We start from the raw sequence: 18,658 nt of genomic DNA on the forward strand, positions 1-18,658 counted from the left end.
TTATATGGAACTAGAATAACAGACAACGCAAACTGAAGCTGTAAAAGTAAATAATTTATTACAAATAATCACAGATAATAAGTGTAGTACAAAGACACTCCAGTGGTCCACAAACATAAAAATTAACACCATATTAAGTCTATAAAGCTCAGTATATTACACAGTGTTACACACAGACATTACTATAAAAATTAAACTGTATAAATTTGCGGAGAATATAAAGGTAGTGCTTTACTAAGTGTCTGCCCGGTGCGTTTGAGGATCACCCTGTTGGCTTGAAGGGAGATTTTTTTCACAAGAAGGACAAGTCAGATGGCTAAGCTCTCCCAAAATTACTTAAGACGGCAGTGCCCTGCGGCCCAGCTGGGCTCAGCAGCAAGGCACCCGAAAATAAACAAGCGCTTGTGTGGTCACAAAGAAAGCCGTATTCTGTACGCAAACGGCAAAACCAGAGCAGTCAATAAAATTAAGCATGTAGTGAATTAGGGTAATTGATGTGGTCTGGGGAGTCACGTTACCCACCTTGACTGCAGACCCTTGTGACATCCTGCTGCAACCAGCTTGTCTGTTCAAGGGCAGTTAAGCCATTTGCATGTTAAACTTGCTGCCAGCATGCAGTTAGAGTGGATACCCTACACCCGTTAGCTTCAGAGGACCCTTGGTTGAGTGTGCAGCACTGGTTTCCTCATGGAGCAGAATTTCCTCCTATAATGCACACATGTAACAGTTCAACATGGTTTTACTGTAGTGCTGTACTTCCCTTGGCAGCTTTAACATACAAGATTCACATACACAAAGCTGGCATTATGCATGACAGAAGTTAACTCATTTTGCAACAAGCCATGCAAGTTTAAAAAGCTTTAAAAAGCTTGCAGTATTGCCCACTTGCAGCTGAGCTTCCTGCAGGAACAGATGACAACTGATAAAATGGGCACTGATCCCACGTTGGTTAGAGTACCATAAAATAAAAAAACACCAGTGGCACATTCAGGCCCTATGCTAGAGTCGCTGCAGTGTTTTCATTCCTAGTGCCGGTCCAGACTGCGAGCGCTAGGGTCACAGCGGGTTGTAGGAGGTGTGTCCCCCCTCGTGGACCCTGCAGTAGTCCTGCCCCAGCAGCGCCCTCTTCTTGCAGGGGAGCCCCGTCTTGGTGGTGCCGTGACACAGCTGTCTGCCCGAGGCCGAGCTGCAAGGGGAGGAAAGTGCAGGGAGTTTCCCTTCATCACCATCATCATCGTCACCATCACCACACTCAGTTTCCAATATGTACAAAATTTTTAAATCCCCTTTCCCCCTCTTTACACAGCCCTGTCTTGGAATCACTTATCATACACTAGGCTTGGCTCCTGGTGAACACCTCTACACTCGCACAAAAGCACAGAATGCAGTCAAATGCAGTCCTCCAATACGCTCAAGTGCAGTCAGTGACACAGCATGCTAGAGTGGAGCAGGCACTGATTGGAGGATAGGGGCTATTATTCCCTAGTGGGGCATAAGTAAAAGTGGACATGACAGGGAGGAGGCAGCACTGTGCTATACGGGTAGATCCAGTGAGGCTGCATCCATTGCTGCGGGAATAGGTGTCTCGATTTGGGTAAAGCTGAAGGCGGACTGGCTTGTCGGAGCACCGAGGGTCTGGAACAGTCAGCCAGGGTCCGGGTCAGGGTCCAGGTGAGTCGGAAGGGAGTACGGGGGCTTACCTGTTGCTGGCGAGGGACTGGTTGGGACTGGCGCTGCGAGAATCGCTCACCGAGTCCAGTACATTTTCCAGATGCCTCTGGGGCACACCCTCCAGTAGCAGCTGCCAATCAGAGCGCATCTTATTAAACCCTGAGCAGCACTTTAAACAAATCACTGCACAGCATAAAGGTAAATGTATATGTCAGGATATTAAGATGCATTTAATTGTAGAGTCTGTGTTTGTGGTATGATAAATGGTCTTCAAACAAACTGGAAACAAAAAGTTATATTTTTAGTTGTGACTTCACTTAATATTTTAAATGCAGTCAGTGGGCATCCATTTGAGAGCACACAATGAGATAAGGACCAGCTCAAACATACCCCTGGCAGACTAGGCCTCCTCTTGAGCCTGGGGGTGGAGTGAGTTGGGGTGCCCAGGTTGGGAGGCAGAAACCTGGGTGCGTCCATCCGTGGGGCCTGGGAGGGTGACGCTGCCACACAAGGTTCATCTGTGTGAGAAAGATGGTGGTTGGAGGCATATGTGGGGGCACCTTTCGGAGCAGTTAGCACTGCCAGTAGTCCCTGTGTCATGAGAACACGGTCAAAATATTTTAATAAATTAGAGACCAGAATTTAAAGTGCCTTTCTACCCATCCTTTTTAAAAGCTTTTCAACATTTCATACAGGGGTGTAGGAGCAGGAGCTTTAGCCTTTTAGCAGACAACTTCTGCTTCACCAAGAGTCTCCTATGGACAGTCATATCAGTCCATCAGCACAGATTTTGAATGTTTAAGCTGAGGCAAAACTCACCGAACGCAAAACTGTCCTGGTCCAAGATGTCTGGCTGAAGCCCCACAACACCACCAAAAAGGTCACCAGGAAGACTGAAAAGAGAAGAGAAAGGGGGGGGGGGGGTAGAGGGGAATGAAAGAAGGGGGGAAAATGAGGCAGGTGAAGTTCATTTTTGGAACTTTTACATTCCATTCGCTTCATAGACCCCCCCACCCTGCTCCTCCACTCAAAGCCCACCCAAAGCGCCCCCCCCCCCCCCTTTTTTTTTTAATTGGACAAGTTCACCTCTCTTCCCTCTCTCCATCTAATGTATTTTCAGTACCCCACCCAAAAGGATTCCTTGTCCAATCAAGCTGAACATTGCACAACACCCCTGGTTTAAAAAAAATTGCCCTTTAATGTTTATATTAGAAATGCATTTCACCCAGGAGGGGCAGTCACACTCACCGATCTGGGGTGGAGGACAGCGGGCAGCAGCGCTGGGGCGTTTTAGCTTCTGGCTGTGGGACTTTTGGGGGTGGGAGCGAGGCAAGCCCCTTTCTCCTGAGCATGGAGCACCCCCAAAAGAGCCGCAGCAGAAACCAGTGACCTGCAGAGAAAAAAAAATAGTAATACATCAGCGTGCACATACGCACAGTGACCTGCAGAGAGGAACCTCACATCAACATCCACAGACCAGCAAAGCCATGACAAGTGTGCACACGCACACACAGCTGGACAATGGCATCTACACGTGCATACGCTGGCAGTGCCAGTTTCCTGTGGTTGTTAACATCTTCACAAGCAAGCGAAACAAAACTGCCATAGAACAAACTGAAAAATGATAAACAAGTTCAAGCCAACTCCAACAAAACTCTAAAATAGGATTACGTGCAGGAAAAGCAGGAAGCTGCACATACACACATCCTGCTAAAACATTCATGCTCTGACACCAGTGTGTGTTCATTTTCCCCTCTCTAATGCATGAAATTTGAAATTGAAATTAACTGCCTTTTCAAAGTCCCTGCAACAAAGTACATTCAGTTCATGGTGAAGATCCCGTAAGAGCAGAAAAAAGGAGCAACTTCTAGTTAGCTTTCTAGTTTAGTTAGCCTTCCATCTGCCTGCCCCATCACATTACATTATCGTTATTTAACAGACACTCTTATCCAGAGACCTACAAAATGAATTCAGCAGCATGAAAAGCTGTACAAACAGGACACCACTGACCACATATGAACAAGCGTCACTGCCACGCACAGTGCTGAGATCACATGATGAAGGCGCACACTCGCAAGCGCACTGCAAGAAACACCGCCCTTTAGCTCCGCCCCCCCCTTACCCAGTGACAGCGTGACGAGCAGCAGTGTGAGGCTGATCAGGTCGAGGGCGGGCTGCTGGTGGAGCTCCGCCACGGCGTTGAGGGGCACGACCACCAGCAGGGAGGCGCGAGAGAAGCAGGGACAGTGGAGGAAGGACAGCAGCAGCGCACTCAGCAGGAAGTACCCAGCATGCACCACGCAGGTCCACATCGCTGACAGGTTCAAACCTGCAAAAACACACACACACACGGGTCAGTACAGGCAGAGACACAGAGACAGCATTAACAAAGCACGCTCGCGGTTGCTCACCTACTAGCCTGCTGATACCACCGTTTAATATGTTGTTTGCCGTGTGTGTACACACGTACATGCACACTTGCCCAGTCCAGGTAGCTGTGTTTGTGTAGGTGCATGTGTGTCTGTCTGTCTGCCTGTGTCTGCCTGTGTACCTGCCCAGCCCAGGTATCTCTGAATGAGGTGCAGTCGGTCCTCCAGGCGGGTCTGCATGCTGTCCAGGTACTGCAGCATGAATCCCAGGGTGCCGTTCATCCTCTCCAGCTTACGCATCAGGTCTGTATAGTACTGGGCCGTGCGGTTCTGGTGCTGCAGGAAGCCTGACAGGTTGTGCTCTGGCAGGAAAAGCATGTTTTACATATTATCTGGTTGCGCAAACAGTTTGACAAAAGAATCCTCAATAATCCTCAAAATTAAACGCTAAAGGAACCGGTTCTTGTGTCAAGCGACCAAACTTTAGTACATGCAGCCTTTCACCACTGCACAGCTGTGAGAATCCATGTTACATTAAAATGTTTTTCACATTGGTGGCAGCACTGAAGGAATTATAATCTGCACACAATACCAATTTTGCTGTAGATGTCCTGCGCTCGACCTCTGACCTCAGCCAGGTCGTCCAGAATGGCCTTGTGTCCGTCATGTAGGTCTGAGCCCTGACCTTTCAGCTGCTCACTGACGTTTTCTGCAGCACAGGATCGAGTTTGAGAAGCAATGATTCAGTCAATGATGAGAACATATGTAAAGAACTGTACGTCCATACAACCCTCTGTGGGATATCTGGAGTGACTAAATGTTTGTGCGTGCGCATGCGTGTGTAGGAAGGGAGACTGGAGGGCTGGAGGGGTTTGGGGCCTCTCACCCATCCTCTGAGTGATCCCCTGGATGAGCTGGGCCACCAGCTCCTGCCCGGAGGCGATGAGGGCCTTCTCCTGGCTGAGCCGCTCCAGATTGGAGCTGATGGAGTTCTCCAGCAGGTCCTGCCCCTCACGCAGAGCCCCCTGCTGCTCCTGCAGGGCACTGTGGCCCAGCAGCAGCTTCTCCAGGGAGGCTGCCGTCAGCTCCTTCAGCTGCTGCTGGCCCTCCTGGACAACAGGGCACAAACACAACAGGACAGTGTGAGGGAGGACAGAGAGGAGTCCACAGAGACCAAGAGGAAGATGAGAATGAACCAGAGAGAGCAGGAGTAGGATGGGAATGACCACAGACAGTAAGAGGAGGATGGGAAACCACAGAAGGCTAAATGAGGATCATCTCCACCAAATGGCAAACACTGGAATGTCCATGAATTTGAGAAGGCTTACAGAAAGGCTGAGTAGTAAAGCTTAATCCAGAGCAGTCAACTCATCTAGCCTGCTTCAGCCATACTGGAGAGGGGGGGGGGGGATGCAAACAAATCTAGGGTTATAAATAAAGCATAAACTGCAAGAGGACTGCCAGAGAGCGGTGGGCGTGGCAGCGGTAATGGTGGCCGACCTCACCTTCAGATCCTTCATGGCGTCCAGCTGGCTGGTTGCCGTGGAGATGAGGGCGTTGACGGTGAGCTCCGCCTTCCTGCGGAAGTGCTGCTGGCGGGTGGCGTAGCACACCGAGCGAGCTCGGTTACTCACGATGTGGTAGGCGTTCCACGTGTCGGAGTCCATGTCTGCCGTGCACTGCTTAATGGACTGGGGGGGGTGTCAGGAGTAGGGGTGAAGTTATTGATCTATATACAGATTAAAGATCACTGCTCCACCACCACGAAGTAGTCCTGTACATCATGTCTAGGTGATTTTGGGTTTTGATAACCTGGGGTTGGGACTTTTTTGCCACATCATTGAGACACATGAGGGACGAGTTAAGTTTGTATGTAACTCACCATGAATATCAATTCAGAACACCGATTTCAGTGTTAAAATTCAACGTAGCAAGTCTCAGTCTCCAGATTTATAATTGGTTTGGTCAACAAGTCAATGGCAAAATGAGTTAACTTAAGTCCAATTATAATATATTTGGTGGAGGTGTTCAGTTCTTACCATGCAGCAGGGCAGGCTTGGTTATTGATTCATGTTAAAGCACCCAGTAAATACAAGATAGGTTTGCATATAACATGTCTCTGTAAAATATGTGGTGGTTTTTGGAGACTAGAGATATATTTTTCCACCCTACCTCGACAGGGAAAAGGTACAGTTTAATAATGACCTCAGATTTCTCACTTCAGATTAGAGGTCATATTGAGGTCCTGCACCATGAGTTGATAACCCCATAACCTCTCCCATGCTGCTGAACTTTGACCTCGCTAAGCCATACCATTTCCTCAGTGCAGGGGTAGGTCTTGCGTCCCTCCACTTCGGACTGGCAGTTAAACAAGAGCACGCCTAACTTGGCCAGCTGCTCCTCCGAGAGGCTGCTGCAGGTGGACTTCAGCTGAGCGATGACCTGCCAAACAGGAGAGCACGGCTCAGTCCCTCACCTGTTCCCACATCAAGGGCAGGTGTGCCTGCCTGCTCGTGAAGCACACACACGCATCAGCACACAGACACAAACCCACACACACGCGACCAGATAGACGCATATGACGTGCACAGACAAACACAACTGACATGACCAGCCAAGCAGAGACATGTTGGTCCATAGACACAGACATATGGGGGACACAGGAAAGAGATGGCTGCACCTGGACAGACAGATGTGCCAAGATGTTTCCCTTTTCTCTAGCCTCATTTATGTACCATGAGTCAGACCTTTTACACATGCAGGGTGACAGCCATGCTCCTAACTGAGATAAGCATGCACAGACTATCCACACTGGGTAGGGCTTTGCTGGTCATATGCTCACCCTTCACTGTTCCCATCCAATCACAAACCAAACCAAAGAAACCAGAGACTGTTAATGAGAAACTACCTGTGCACTGAATGAGTGAGGTGAATCAGTGTGTGCAAATCCCAAACTCTCAGGAGTGTTATTAAGCCAGACACAGACGGCACAAGAGACCAGCTTGTCAACCCAACCCACGAGCTCTGTCCTGCTATTACCCGGTAGTGGCAGCTGTCCAGGGGGCTGAGTTCCATCTGTCTGGCCTCTGCCAGGAACTTCTCATCCGCCAGACTCATCTCAAATGGGGGGGCATCCCCCTCAAAGGCCCGGGGGGCAGTGTGAGCAGTAGGAGGAGGAGGAGGAGAAGAGGTGCTCCCCTTCCTCAACCACTCAAAAAAAGCACCTGCCGTCCCACAGAGGGATCCAAGCACGAACAAGGCCAGCAACCACACTTCTGTCCTGGAACCTGAGCGCCCCATCTGACACTGAAGAGAATGGGGAAGGGGAAGCAGAAAACAGTCACAATTATTTAACTAAATTTTATAACCAAAAAATGTAGCGGTGAGGGGAGGCTGGTGGTGACAGAGTGGAGGAGAAGGGAGAGGATGAGGGGAACACGGACTGCTCCCAAATTCAGCCAAACAAACCCTTTGAAACACCGCCTCGCAATTCAAAACTGGATAGGTTACAGGTGGAATCATCGATTGCCTGCAACTGCGGACGCCGTCGGAGAATCCCTACCTGCGAGCGCAACCCGAATAAATATCAGTCGCTGAAAGGTGAGGTCGAAACACCTGAAATGGCGTCGCTATACCACAGCTGCTACTTTGCGGTTTTAAGCCATCAGCATTTCACGTCGCACTGTACGAATTGATTGGTTGAGAAAAACCGGGTGCACAGATATCTGGCCAGATAACGTGTGCGCGTCACAGAGTTGTGATTGACGCCACGGCCAAGTTCACTCATTTTTTTACCCTTGATTAATTGATGCGATCTAACAACTACGGACAATTCGCCCGACTACAGGAAAAAAAAGACTTTCAAAACTGACACTGATGTTAACAAAGAGGGTCATTCGACTCGACCCACGCACGATCATTTACCCAGCTGGCTTCGCTGCGTTGCCCGGGCATGTCCGCATCCATCAGCCATTTCATTCGATACATAAATGACATTTATGTTTGTACTTGTACTTGAAATTACGTGAACATTTCTGCAAATTCCACTGTTTTCAGCTCTGCACACTGACAAATGTCCAACTAGCCAACATAAGTTGCAAAACAGAACAAACATAAGGGGGCAATATAAACGTAAATTACAAAGGGCGCCAAGTTAGCTAGTCAAAAAAACCAACCTCTGTAAGTCAGGAAAGCCCGTTGCCTGTCTCAGAAGTTATCTCCAGAGGACAACGCTACGGACGTGATGTATCCAGAGGTCCAGCAGGCTAAATATGCCGCAGCTAAATGAACTCAGTAAACAGCATTTTTTTTTTCGACCCGGCTCATTCAAATGATTTAAATACCAAGAACACAGCCAATCAGAGGAAGGGAAGGTACTCTCAATGAAGCGTCCGTCAACGCTCCACAGACTGGTCTGGCACCCCGCGAGACGTTTTGGGACCCCTACTAATATGGATTTACGATATTTATTTTGTACAGAAAATTTATACTCAGTCAACTGGCTAACTAACTCTGGGTTCCCTGATTGTTTAAAAAAAAAATCCTGCTGGATAACACACTTTGATAACACACAAGTGCTAATTCAATTGTGAAGATGAGCTATAAAATGGAACTAAGAATCTAGTTCGAAACATAAGTACAAAACACTTAACAATCAGTAACAGTGTGCATGTTTGCACAGATTTCCCTTTGAAATCACAATTATCTGTCACAAAACCTCAACACTAGAGCGTACAGCTAAGCCTATTGCTCTGACTGTTCAGCAAAACCCCGGGGTACATCTCAGTCGGCCAGTGAAAATCACGTGTGTCATGTGTTCTACTATCTCTCTATAAACTGGCCATACAGTGGAGGATTCAGAGAAGACACGTTCGTCGGGGAATGACAAATATATTTTTCACAAAGTCTTACACGGGAAGTAAGCTGTAAGTTTCAAACATTTAACTGAAGCAAGATACGGAGTCATGTTTGCCATCTTTATAGCCTAGTCTTTATTTACAACGTAACCTGACCGGTATGCTTCTTTTCATTGATGTACAGATTATTCTGGAACATAAATACTATACCAACGTATAAAAACAGAGGTATGTATTTTACTAAGCATGTTGTTGAACTGATTGTCCGTGTAGGTAATGGTTTGTGGTCTGTTGAAAATCACGCCATACAGCTAGATTGCCAGCAAACTCGCATTCCATCTGATGCAAAGTGGGGTGCTTTAACGTGTGGCCATGGAAAGCTCGGTTCTGCAAGTTGTTCTCTTAAATTGGGAGTGATGGACTTATGAAGAATTCAGATGCGTTCCGAACCCTTTCGAGCTTAATTCTGGAGCTGAGCAGAGCAAAATAGACACGTCACTACGTTGTCTCCACTCCCCCTCACGTAGATAGAAGTATCGCTGGGCTTATTTAAAACGCCCTAGCCGATATAAAGTAGCCTGTGAAGTTAATACTGTCAACGTCAGAACAAAGTGACCAGACCGTCGAGTGCCCATGACTATACGGTTTGAAATTACGGTATTCTACGGACCTGTTTTGCCAAATGATTATTTTTTTCAAGAATGGTTCAGTAAAAACTGCGTTTTCCCTCGAGCTCTCCCCTTGCCGAAAATGAAAGTTCCATTTCTGTTGAAGGTGATCGGACATTCGAGTTCTGACTTTCTGCAAAAGGCTTTATGTCTCAGCTTCATTTTCTTGTTTTCTTTGAATAATGCACATGCTCTAAAAATCACCTTGGTGAAACACTCCTGGAGATTTGGACTGCCCCAATGGTAAGGGTGCACCTGAGAACTTGAAAAAAATGAGATTTGTTACATCTTGCATTTTATATGATAATCTCAGACGTTACCAAATGCCATGCAGCGGTGGAGTTTCCTCCATTGATGTTGAAAGTGGTGTATGATGTAATTTAATGGTATGAACATAGAGTGAAGATGTAACCTCAATATAAATAGCTAACAAGGCGATTAGGTGGTAGCCTTCCGTGGCTGCAACGCAGTATCGTTATGAATACTTTTGTCTAACAGAGGAAACCACTCCGATAATTATAATAAAGCCTCTAAGCGTTAGAATCACTTAATCTTTTTGTGTCCCTTGAGATGTAAAGTGGAGGAGTGGTTATGGGACTACCTGTGTGTTTGTGGGTTTAACAGGATAACAGAAAAGGTTACGAATGTGATTGCATTTAACTTTATGGAATGATGGACTTTTTTGGGACGATGGAAGCTTTAGATTTTTGGGCACGCGTGAGAAGCAGTAAGTGATGGAGTGACAGTGTCATCCTAGACCCCATTCACACCTGGTATTAACATGCGTCTTGCGTGATCCGATCACAAGTGGACAGCTCTAAGTAACCTACAGGTGTGAATGCACCCAAGACGCATTGAGATCCAATTGGGAGATTCCACATTCGGAGGTGGTCTGGGCCGCATTTCGGCCGCATTTGGCCACATTCTTTCATTCTTTTAGCAGTGTGCACGCAATTGTGTCCTAGGCCACATTGAAGGACCGCCTACTCAACTGCGTAAGCGGAAGTACGTACTCATTCGTGCGCCAACAGCCAACAACAACAACAGGCAAAATGGATTCTCGTGGATGGAGTACACACGAAACACGCTGTCTGATTTCCATTTGGGCCGAAGAGTCAGTACAACGGAAACTGGATGATTCATATCACAACCGGGCGATTTATGAGGAGATTTCGAAAAAGATGGAGGGGAATGGTTACAGTCGATCATGGCAGCAATGCCAACGTAAAATCAAACACCTCAAGCATGCTTTCAGAAAAGCCAAGGACTCCGACAACAAGTCTGGTGGGGACAGGATAAGCGGTCTCTTTTACGAGGAATTGGACAGGGTGCTAGGTGACCGACCGTCATGCTGTCCCGGCGAAGGTGACGTGCTGGACTCCGAGCTCGATTACACCAAAGAAGAGCCCCTTTTCAGCTCCACGATGGACGCGATTGGAGATGCAGCCGTCACGTTGAGCAACATTACGCCTGCTGAAACCCAGGGCGACGACGGCCGTAGTGACGGTATGTACCTAGTTTGAGAAACGAACATGAATTGTATTAAAATGCATTCAACAATCTGACCCCAGTCCTACATGAATGTGGTTGTTTTCAAGCTACCCTTTACGTTAGCAGCTGAGGCTGCCTGCACCACATGTACATGCATACTGTATACCACATGTGCTAACTATGTATGTAATAGTAGTAGTATATAAAATATGTATGTATGTAATTTGTGTCTCGGTTTATAGGTTTAGTCTGCTTTTGTCAATTTTACTGAGTAGTAGGTTGAGAAACTTAGTACTGTGCTGCATTGTCTTTTTCCACCCAATGACAGCTGGCTGTAATGTCTTATTTTTACTTGTTTGTGTTTGTAGATACTACTGGACCAGATGCATCATCATCATCATCCCAGTCCTCCTCTGCATCATCATCGTCATCATCAAAGCGACCGTCTAATTCCAGCAGTGGCCAAACCAGACGGAAGAGGTCTAAGTTTGAGGCAACCCTGGAGGCCTTCTCCAAAGCCATGTGCAACAGAAAGGACGAAGAGGTGCTTCTGCAGATGCAAAGAGCACAGCATGCCCATGAGGAGAAACTGTCTGGGATGATGATGCAGTCAATTGCATCTCTCGCCTCAACCATGGCTTCTGCCCAAAGCCCTCCTGGGCACGGGCCCTCTTACCCCTGGTATCAGCTGATGCCACCACCAGCGCCACCGTCACAGTCTGTCCCCCCAGTCCAACACCCTCACCGCAATGCGCAGTTTAACCCACCCCAGCAGGCAAGCCACTTTTGTTCCTCCTTTTTCTCATCTCCAGTTGGTTCTCAAATCGCATAAGCTGGCTTTGTCCAGGACGTCTGAAAATTTGGTTTGCCTAGAACACACCAAGGAATAGACCCAGTCTGTATTGTTTTGATTTCTTTTTCTTCTTTTAATTTCTGCCAGACTAGGCACAGAAAGTGCATTGCTACCTCCCGCTGATTAAAAACAACAAAGCATTTGGTCTTTAATGGAAATGATGTACGTGTTTATTTGCATATAGAGCGGGGAAGTGGTAAAGTCAGGTGTGAACTGACGTACTTAGAGCTGCCCACTTGTGATTGGATCACCCCAAGACGCATGTTAACGCCAGGTGTGAACAGGGCCCGAGTTTGCGAAGTGGCGGATACAAGCTGGTTATTGTTTGCGAAGTCCTCGCTTTCCTTGCGTCTCTGGGGTACCAGAGCGCTCCACGGCCCACTAACAGTAGCACGTTTAAAGGAAGCACCTCTCACGACCGCATTGACTGTAGACCCTGTTTTGTGCTTCCTGTTTGAAGCAAGAAGGAAGTTTGTCTTCAGCTTCAGCTGTGTCTCAGTAATGTGTCAGTCAGTGTCATTCATCTGGAGTAGTTAACCCTTCGCAAGTCGGTTCAATGTAGCAATCTCTTTTTTCAGAACAAGATGGAGTCAGGTCTGACGGAGATGAAGATTGGGTTTATTGGTGCGGGGAACATGGCTTTTGGAATAGCCAAGGGAATCTTGATGTCAGGTAAGGAGCTGTCTGCAAAAAAAAAAAAAAAAACCTGATTCTGTATTTCTGAAATGTTCATCCATATTGAATCCTTTGACCCTTTCCCCCTGCATTTATTCATGTCTCTTGTTTGGGATGGTGCACCCTATTCTGACTGATGATTCCCATAATGGGTGGTGCTGTCCTGTGCTATCAGTGACTTGCTGGTTTGAACCAAACACAGTGCTTTGCCATGGAGTCCTTTTTTATTATTAGCCCAAAGATGAAGCAAAAACCCAGTGACAGACAGCTCATGGGAGCTCCACCTATTATGGGGATCATTATGGGGATCATTATGTCCCATACCCTCATCTCTGTTTATGTGTAGTGCAGTGGGAAGGAGCAGGGATTGTATCCCAAGGGTTGCCAGTTTGATTCCCAGGTGGGCCACTGCTGTTTCAGAACCTGGGCAAAGCACTAAATCCGAAATGCCTCAGGAGATATCCAGCTGTATAACTAGATAACATGTAAACTATCTGCTATGAGAGCAACTGCGTAGGAAGTCTAATGTGAGTTTGATATGGCATCAGATTAGGATGTGGCATCAGATTATGATGGCTACACACTGCAGAGTGCAGCCATCGTGTTTCTCCTTAGCAGGATGCAGGTGCATTTTCTCTCTCTGAGCATTGCTCTTTGGGGCCTCTGTTGGGTAAGATGCACCCCGGGCCAGCAGATGCCCTCCCGGGAGCGAGGGGGTGGTCCGTTTCCCTGTGGACCGTGCTGGAGGTTTAATCTGTGCGTTCGCGTTTCAGAGTACGTCAGACCCGAGAATGTGAAAGTGAGCGCCCCGTCTTCCAACAACCTGGGGCGCTTCCAGGTACCACTTTCTCTCTCATCTGCTCTGTCCCACGCTCCTCTCAGCTCACTCCTCTGATTCTCGCTCCTCCTCTCGGGGTCCTCTCTCTCTGTCAGGGAGTTCCGCATTTCCAGTGGAAGGTTAATGAGTGTAATCACGTAAACTCTAATCACTAAATCAATATTCAATACATACTGCATGCTAAATCAGCCATTTTGACTTTCCAAGGGCTGTGCATTTCGTATCATTTAAATTAGTACTTCAGCTATTTTGAACTACTATCTTATTTTTGGAGTTTGGCATTTTGTTATTAACATTGTACTGCTCACCTCCATGAAAGTGTGGTTAAAAATGTGTACACCGTGTTCTATTTTTTTGCATAGTAGAGGTTCGTATTGAGAGTAGCTTGAGCTGCTTTGAAAGTTATACCCTAGACAAGCTGCAGGAGAAATGTGCAGTATCCAAACCTGTACACCAATCAGGAAGAGCAGATTTTGTAAGGCCCAAGGATGTCATGCTTCTTGGTTGAGGCCAGATTGTTGTGTCTGTTTCAGGAAATGGGAGTTGCAGTCACTCACTCCAACCAGGAAGTGGTCAGCAGCTCCCGCCTGGTCTTCCTGGCGGTCAAGCCGCACTTAGTCCCAGCGGTCCTCCAAGAGGTTGCCCCTCTCGTCACCCAGCAACACATTGTTGTCTCCGTGGCGGCGGGCATCACCATAGCAACACTTGAAGGGGTAAGAACCTGAGGGATGCTGGAGCTGTGTGATCATCTCACTGCCTTGGTTGTGCCCTCCCCTGATTCTCCTGCCCTCTATTGGTCAGTTTGACAGAGCTGTCCTGATTAGCATATAGGGTACGAAACCAGTAGCCTGCCTTGCTGGCAGCATATGTCAGGGTCTGGATTTATAACCCCAAGTGATATTTTCTTGTGAAAAGTCCCTGTGGCACTGTAATAATGCACCATTGGAACCCCTTACTCAGGGAACTGGCAAAAAGAGAAAGAGATAAATGGAACAGATGGGCAACAGTGAAGCATAGTGATAAGGAGCAGGGCTGGTAACTGAAAGGTTGCTGGTTCAATTTCCTGCTTGGACAATGCTGTTGAACCCTTTGGCAAGGTAGTTAACCCCTTAATTGTCTCAGTAAATGTTATCCATTTACACATCTAGACATGTAAAAGTTGGAACCTATGTAAGTTGCACTGGATAAGAGTGAATGCTAAATGGCAATAATGTAATGGGTGGGTAAATTTAGCACAGGAATGCTAGCTGTGTATTAGAGATACTGCACTGTGTGCTATTCTGCAGCCTGGTTCTGACTGTGTCCCCTCTGCCCCTTTAGCTCCTTCACCCAGACTCCATTGTTTTGCGTCTCATGCCCAACCTGCCCTGCATGGTCCAGGAGGGGGCGCTGTTGTTCTGCAGAGGGACGAGGGCCAAGCCGGAGGACGGGGCGTTCCTGAGGTCCCTGCTGGCTCCCTGTGGGCTGGTGGAGGAGGGGCCCGAAAACTGGATCGACGTCCACACCGGCCTGAGCGGCAGCGGCGTAGCATTTGTGAGTCTTGTGAATAAATAAATAAATACATAAATTTTAAAAATTAAAAAAGAAAGAAAGAAAAGCATATCTGATACTTCATAGGTCACGATAACCATTTGTGCTTATTTTGCTGCTCTTGGAATCCTGCCACATATATTTCCATGCAATCTGATTGGTCGCTGCAGGTGTACCTGTTTGCAGAGGCGTTGGCTGAGGGCGGAGTGAAGATGGGCATCCCCAGCGCCCTTGCCCACCGCATCGCTGCGCAGACTGTCCTGGTAAGGTGCTGCCTTCGCAGTCTGGACAGACTGTGAGTCTGTGTGTTGGGGAGGGGGCATTGCTTGTGCTAAATGGCCTTGGAGTAATATGCAGCATTTGTGATTGTCACTGCACTGTGAATGAGTGTACTGAATATGTGCTTTCTGTCTTGGCTTCAATTTTGTGCGTGTGTGTGTGGTCTGGGTTAGGTAGGAAGGTTTTGACCTACACTGCATATGTACTGCACTGATTTGTGCTCTGTGTGTGCATACATGTGTGTTAAGTGTGTGTGTGTGTGTGTGTGTGCTTATGTCTGTATATAAGTATGAGCTCTTGTGTGACTGTAACTCTGATTTACTCTATTGAGTATAAGTGCTCTGTAAGTTTGGGTGTGTGTGTGTGCAGTTGCAGTTGTGGTTTGCTGGGTGAGTTTGTTGTATGTAAGGCAGGCTGTATACTGTTAGGTGTGGTTAATCATGTCAGTATGTATGAAGTGTAAGGTAACTTGTACTGAGTGTTTAGCCGTGGCAGAGTGTGCACTGTAGCAAGGTAGCATGTCAGTACTTTATGTGTGAAGTGTAAGGCACTGCCTGTGCATGTGTGGTTATGTGTGTGTGCTTGTGTGTGCATGTGCATGTGTGTGACTAACACACTCTCTGTTTTTCCCTGTTGCTGTTCCAGGGTGCAGGCCACTTGCTGCGTGACTCGGGGAAGCACCCGGCCCAGTTGCGCTCGGACGTGTGCACCCCAGGGGGCACCACCATTTTCGGGCTGCACGCGCTGGAGAAGGGCGGTGTGCGGGCCGCCACCATGGGGGCCGTGGAGGCCGCCACGGAGAGGGCCAGGGAGCTGGGCAGGAAGTAGGAAGGAGGGAGACAGGAAGCAGGAAATGGGGAGGCTTGCGCTGGAGAGTGGTTAAGAGCTCAGATCCTTAATAGGACGCAGATAGAGAAGCGTCAAGGGAAGACTCTGAAAACAACTGCTTAAAGTCAGCTGTTACGCTAAGCATAATTAATAATATATTTTTGTATGATGCTTATTGGAAACTGTAAAAAGTGAACAAATTGAAAAAATACATTGCAATTTTCAAGGGAATAATGTGTTTGGGACAGCCAGACAATGAAGGACAGAAAGCCAATATCATCACACCTTCATGCTGGAGTGAGGGGACTCTTAAATATCTTCATAGAGCACTTTTAGGTAAAATGTCTACATTGTACAATTAATTTGCCATGTGTATTTATAAATGCATCTTGAAAATCATTTTAAATTCTCTGCCGAAGAGTTACCAAGTGCTTGCCAGTTGAACCCAGGGATAGTGTTGGCCACAGCAAGCACAAACCTGTACAACACTGATAGATAATTGGTTGGATGTCCAAGTAAACACTTTCCCTTGGTTCATGGTGCTAAAGGGACAGGTGTGTAAGCAGCTTTGTCACTCCTGGAAAGGACGTGCCATAGATACTTATGGTGAGGAAAGTAACTGTAGAGGTGTTCCTTGGTTCCGGTCTGAAGTCGCAAAAGCTGCTGGTGTTCCTTCATCCTGATCTCTGGTTGACATCATTGAATTAACTGCTCTTGAAATACTGAAGATTGCCCTCAGGACCATCATTTAGCGACACTGTGTTACTGTCTCAGTAATGCTAATTGCCTTAGTGAATAGCTAGCTGCAAAGAGCCAGTCTTTCACTGAAGACTGTTCTAATAAAGAAACATTTTCTTATGCCTAACTTTTTTGAAATGTTTGTTATTCCATAATTTTTGTAATGTCCACCGTACCAATGTTCAGCTGCATATGAGTCTTAAGATGGTTACACTTCAATGTTGTGATTTGTCTCAATAGTTTCAGTAAAACTTTAAATAAAAACTACGTCTTTGTTGTCATTTTCTTTTTTGCATTTCTTTCACTTGAGTTGTTCTGGAAGCAAATCTGATTTTTGTGCATGTGAAACTAAATCATGCTGTCTGCTTTACACATGATCATTATAACCTGAATAGCTAGTTAGGTTGAATTCAACTTGTGATCTAAATATAAGTTCCCTGTTTTGATGTGATTAGCCGACTGAATCTCATACAATAGTACTAGTCTTGTGCAGTTCGCGAACGAACGAATCTTTTTGAACAAATCCTTTCATTCACCTGTACGTACTTGTTCACTATTTTAAAATATTCGTTCATTTGACTCACCTTACTGAACGAACCTTCGTACTGAACGAACCTTCGTACTGAACTGAATTAAATTATTCGGTTCAGGAAATTGAGTCAAAATACCCAGCACTACGTCGCGCTGAGCGGGTGGCCGAGCAGGCGCAGAGCTACCTACATTGAGAATGTACCAACTCAGTAATGTAATTAAACACTTTTGTCATATCTGTACAATAACATTGAGTTTTAAACACTTATCATATAGTCGATAAAATGTATTGAGTTTTATTTTTGGACTGAAGTTAAAGAGCGCTATTTAGCTCTGTGCGCTTGAAGGAAACGCTCATTCGCTCCCCCCTTCAGCTGAGGATGAAATGACGTGGTTCCCACTGCCTGTTCCTTTCTGATCCTCAGACAGCAGCGGGACAGGCGCGCGCGGAGAAGCGGTCCAGAGAATCAAAGACACCGAAGGAGTGAGTAAGCGGTCAGCTGGGTTTCCAGAACCTTCCGGGCGGCGGTAACGGCCGGGGAGTTAGGAAACTGTTAGCCGGGGTTTCCAGAACCTTCCAGGCGGCGTAAACGAACACTGTCAGGCAGGGTCTGGACGTTTACCTCAGCCAGTGACGCCGATAAGAGTTAGCAGTCCGCTGACTGGATTTTAAAGCTGCGGGGCGAAACCAGACTATCTTGCCACTAGCTGGCTAACGTTAGCTAGCTCTGTTAGTGCCAAGTATCAGTTTCCATACGTGAGGTAAAAATGTAAAACGCAGTTAGTTAACACAGTTGGACCTAAACACTGATGTAAAGTTAAATTTACTGATTAATTATTATGAAATACCCATGACCACAGACTGTTACTGTTAAACCAGCTGTTTGCCCGATACCTCAGAAGGCCGAAGAAAGATACCAGAAATTGTGTCACAGTTCCCCTAATAAAAAAGGACGTATACGCATTTTAGCTACCGACTAACTCGCTATTTCACAGATACCTTGCTGACTGCATTAGCTAAATAAACTGACGTTTTGTCGTTCAAAATAGCAGCCTTGCTAGCAAATAAGATAAAGGCCATGTTAGCCGCTAGCTCTTATTTGTCCTTTACCTTAATTGGCCTTTATCTTATTCTAGCTTGCTAGAAGTGCTAACCTTAGCCGTCTGGCTATCAGCAATCTCACGCTGTTTCGCGATATCACTTCTTGCGCATTTTGGGCGAGAAAACTTACAGCAAGGAGAATGCTGGCTGGCTATAACTTAATATTAAAAATGAACGTCACACAGCGCTGCGCCAGCCTGTGCTCATGAAATTAGCCAGTTTTGATAGA

General features: G+C 46.8%; 2 protein-coding genes across 5 annotated transcripts; one reads left to right on the plus strand and one right to left on the minus strand.

The window, feature by feature from the left end:
• Positions 1 to 1,007: 1,007 nt before the first annotated feature.
• On the minus strand, positions 1,008 to 8,268 carry bmb (brambleberry). The gene is made up of 13 exons (XM_036522796.1): positions 8,216 to 8,268; positions 7,080 to 7,346; positions 6,354 to 6,482; positions 5,546 to 5,731; positions 4,927 to 5,149; positions 4,633 to 4,749; positions 4,223 to 4,402; positions 3,794 to 4,000; positions 2,920 to 3,061; positions 2,491 to 2,564; positions 2,062 to 2,189; positions 1,701 to 1,801; positions 1,008 to 1,186 (listed from the first exon to the last, which is right to left on the minus strand). Exons 2-13 carry the CDS (start codon positions 7,338 to 7,340, stop codon positions 1,057 to 1,059), a joined length of 1,878 nt encoding a protein of 625 aa, XP_036378689.1. The 5' UTR covers positions 7,341 to 7,346; positions 8,216 to 8,268; the 3' UTR covers positions 1,008 to 1,056.
• A 614-nt stretch (positions 8,269 to 8,882) lies between these two features.
• pycr3 (pyrroline-5-carboxylate reductase 3) lies at positions 8,883 to 16,781 on the plus strand. Of its 4 annotated transcripts, none has more exons than XM_036521241.1 (8): positions 8,883 to 8,965; positions 9,081 to 9,124; positions 12,487 to 12,580; positions 13,357 to 13,421; positions 13,955 to 14,134; positions 14,742 to 14,954; positions 15,122 to 15,214; positions 15,876 to 16,781. In XM_036521241.1, the coding sequence occupies exons 3-8, from the start codon at positions 12,493 to 12,495 to the stop codon at positions 16,056 to 16,058; spliced, it is 822 nt and encodes a 273-aa protein (XP_036377134.1). In that variant the 5' UTR covers positions 8,883 to 8,965; positions 9,081 to 9,124; positions 12,487 to 12,492; the 3' UTR covers positions 16,059 to 16,781. The 4 variants fall into 4 exon arrangements, with proteins under 4 accessions (XP_036377134.1, XP_036377135.1, XP_036377133.1 ...); XM_036521238.1 differs by lacking the exons at positions 8,883 to 8,965; positions 9,081 to 9,124 and adding exons at positions 10,415 to 11,070; positions 11,424 to 11,830; XM_036521242.1 differs by lacking the exon at positions 9,081 to 9,124.
• Positions 16,782 to 18,658: the final 1,877 nt, after the last annotated feature.

The sequence above is a fragment of the Megalops cyprinoides genome, chromosome 2, assembly GCF_013368585.1.
Source record: "Megalops cyprinoides isolate fMegCyp1 chromosome 2, fMegCyp1.pri, whole genome shotgun sequence".
NCBI lineage: Eukaryota > Metazoa > Chordata > Actinopteri > Elopiformes > Megalopidae > Megalops > Megalops cyprinoides.

What these genes read in the sequence shown, in the direction of transcription:
- bmb (XM_036522796.1), bottom strand. Translation starts at nt 7,340, where the DNA reads ATGGGGCGCTCAGGTTCCAGGACAGAAGTGTGGTTGCTGGCCTTGTTC. An exon ending in TGGACAGCTGCCACTACCGG is followed by an intron (nt 6,483 to 7,079) that starts GTAATAGCAGGA and finishes CCTGTTTGGCAG; the next exon opens with GTCATCGCTCAGCTGAAGTC. An exon ending in ACCCCTGCACTGAGGAAATG is followed by an intron (nt 5,732 to 6,353) that starts GTATGGCTTAGC and finishes CACCCCCCCCAG; the next exon opens with TCCATTAAGCAGTGCACGGC.
- pycr3 (XM_036521238.1), top strand. Translation starts at nt 10,617, where the DNA reads ATGGATTCTCGTGGATGGAGTACACACGAAACACGCTGTCTGATTTCC. An exon ending in CGACGACGGCCGTAGTGACG is followed by an intron (nt 11,071 to 11,423) that starts GTATGTACCTAG and finishes TTGTGTTTGTAG; the next exon opens with ATACTACTGGACCAGATGCA. An exon ending in ACAACCTGGGGCGCTTCCAG is followed by an intron (nt 13,422 to 13,954) that starts GTACCACTTTCT and finishes TGTCTGTTTCAG; the next exon opens with GAAATGGGAGTTGCAGTCAC.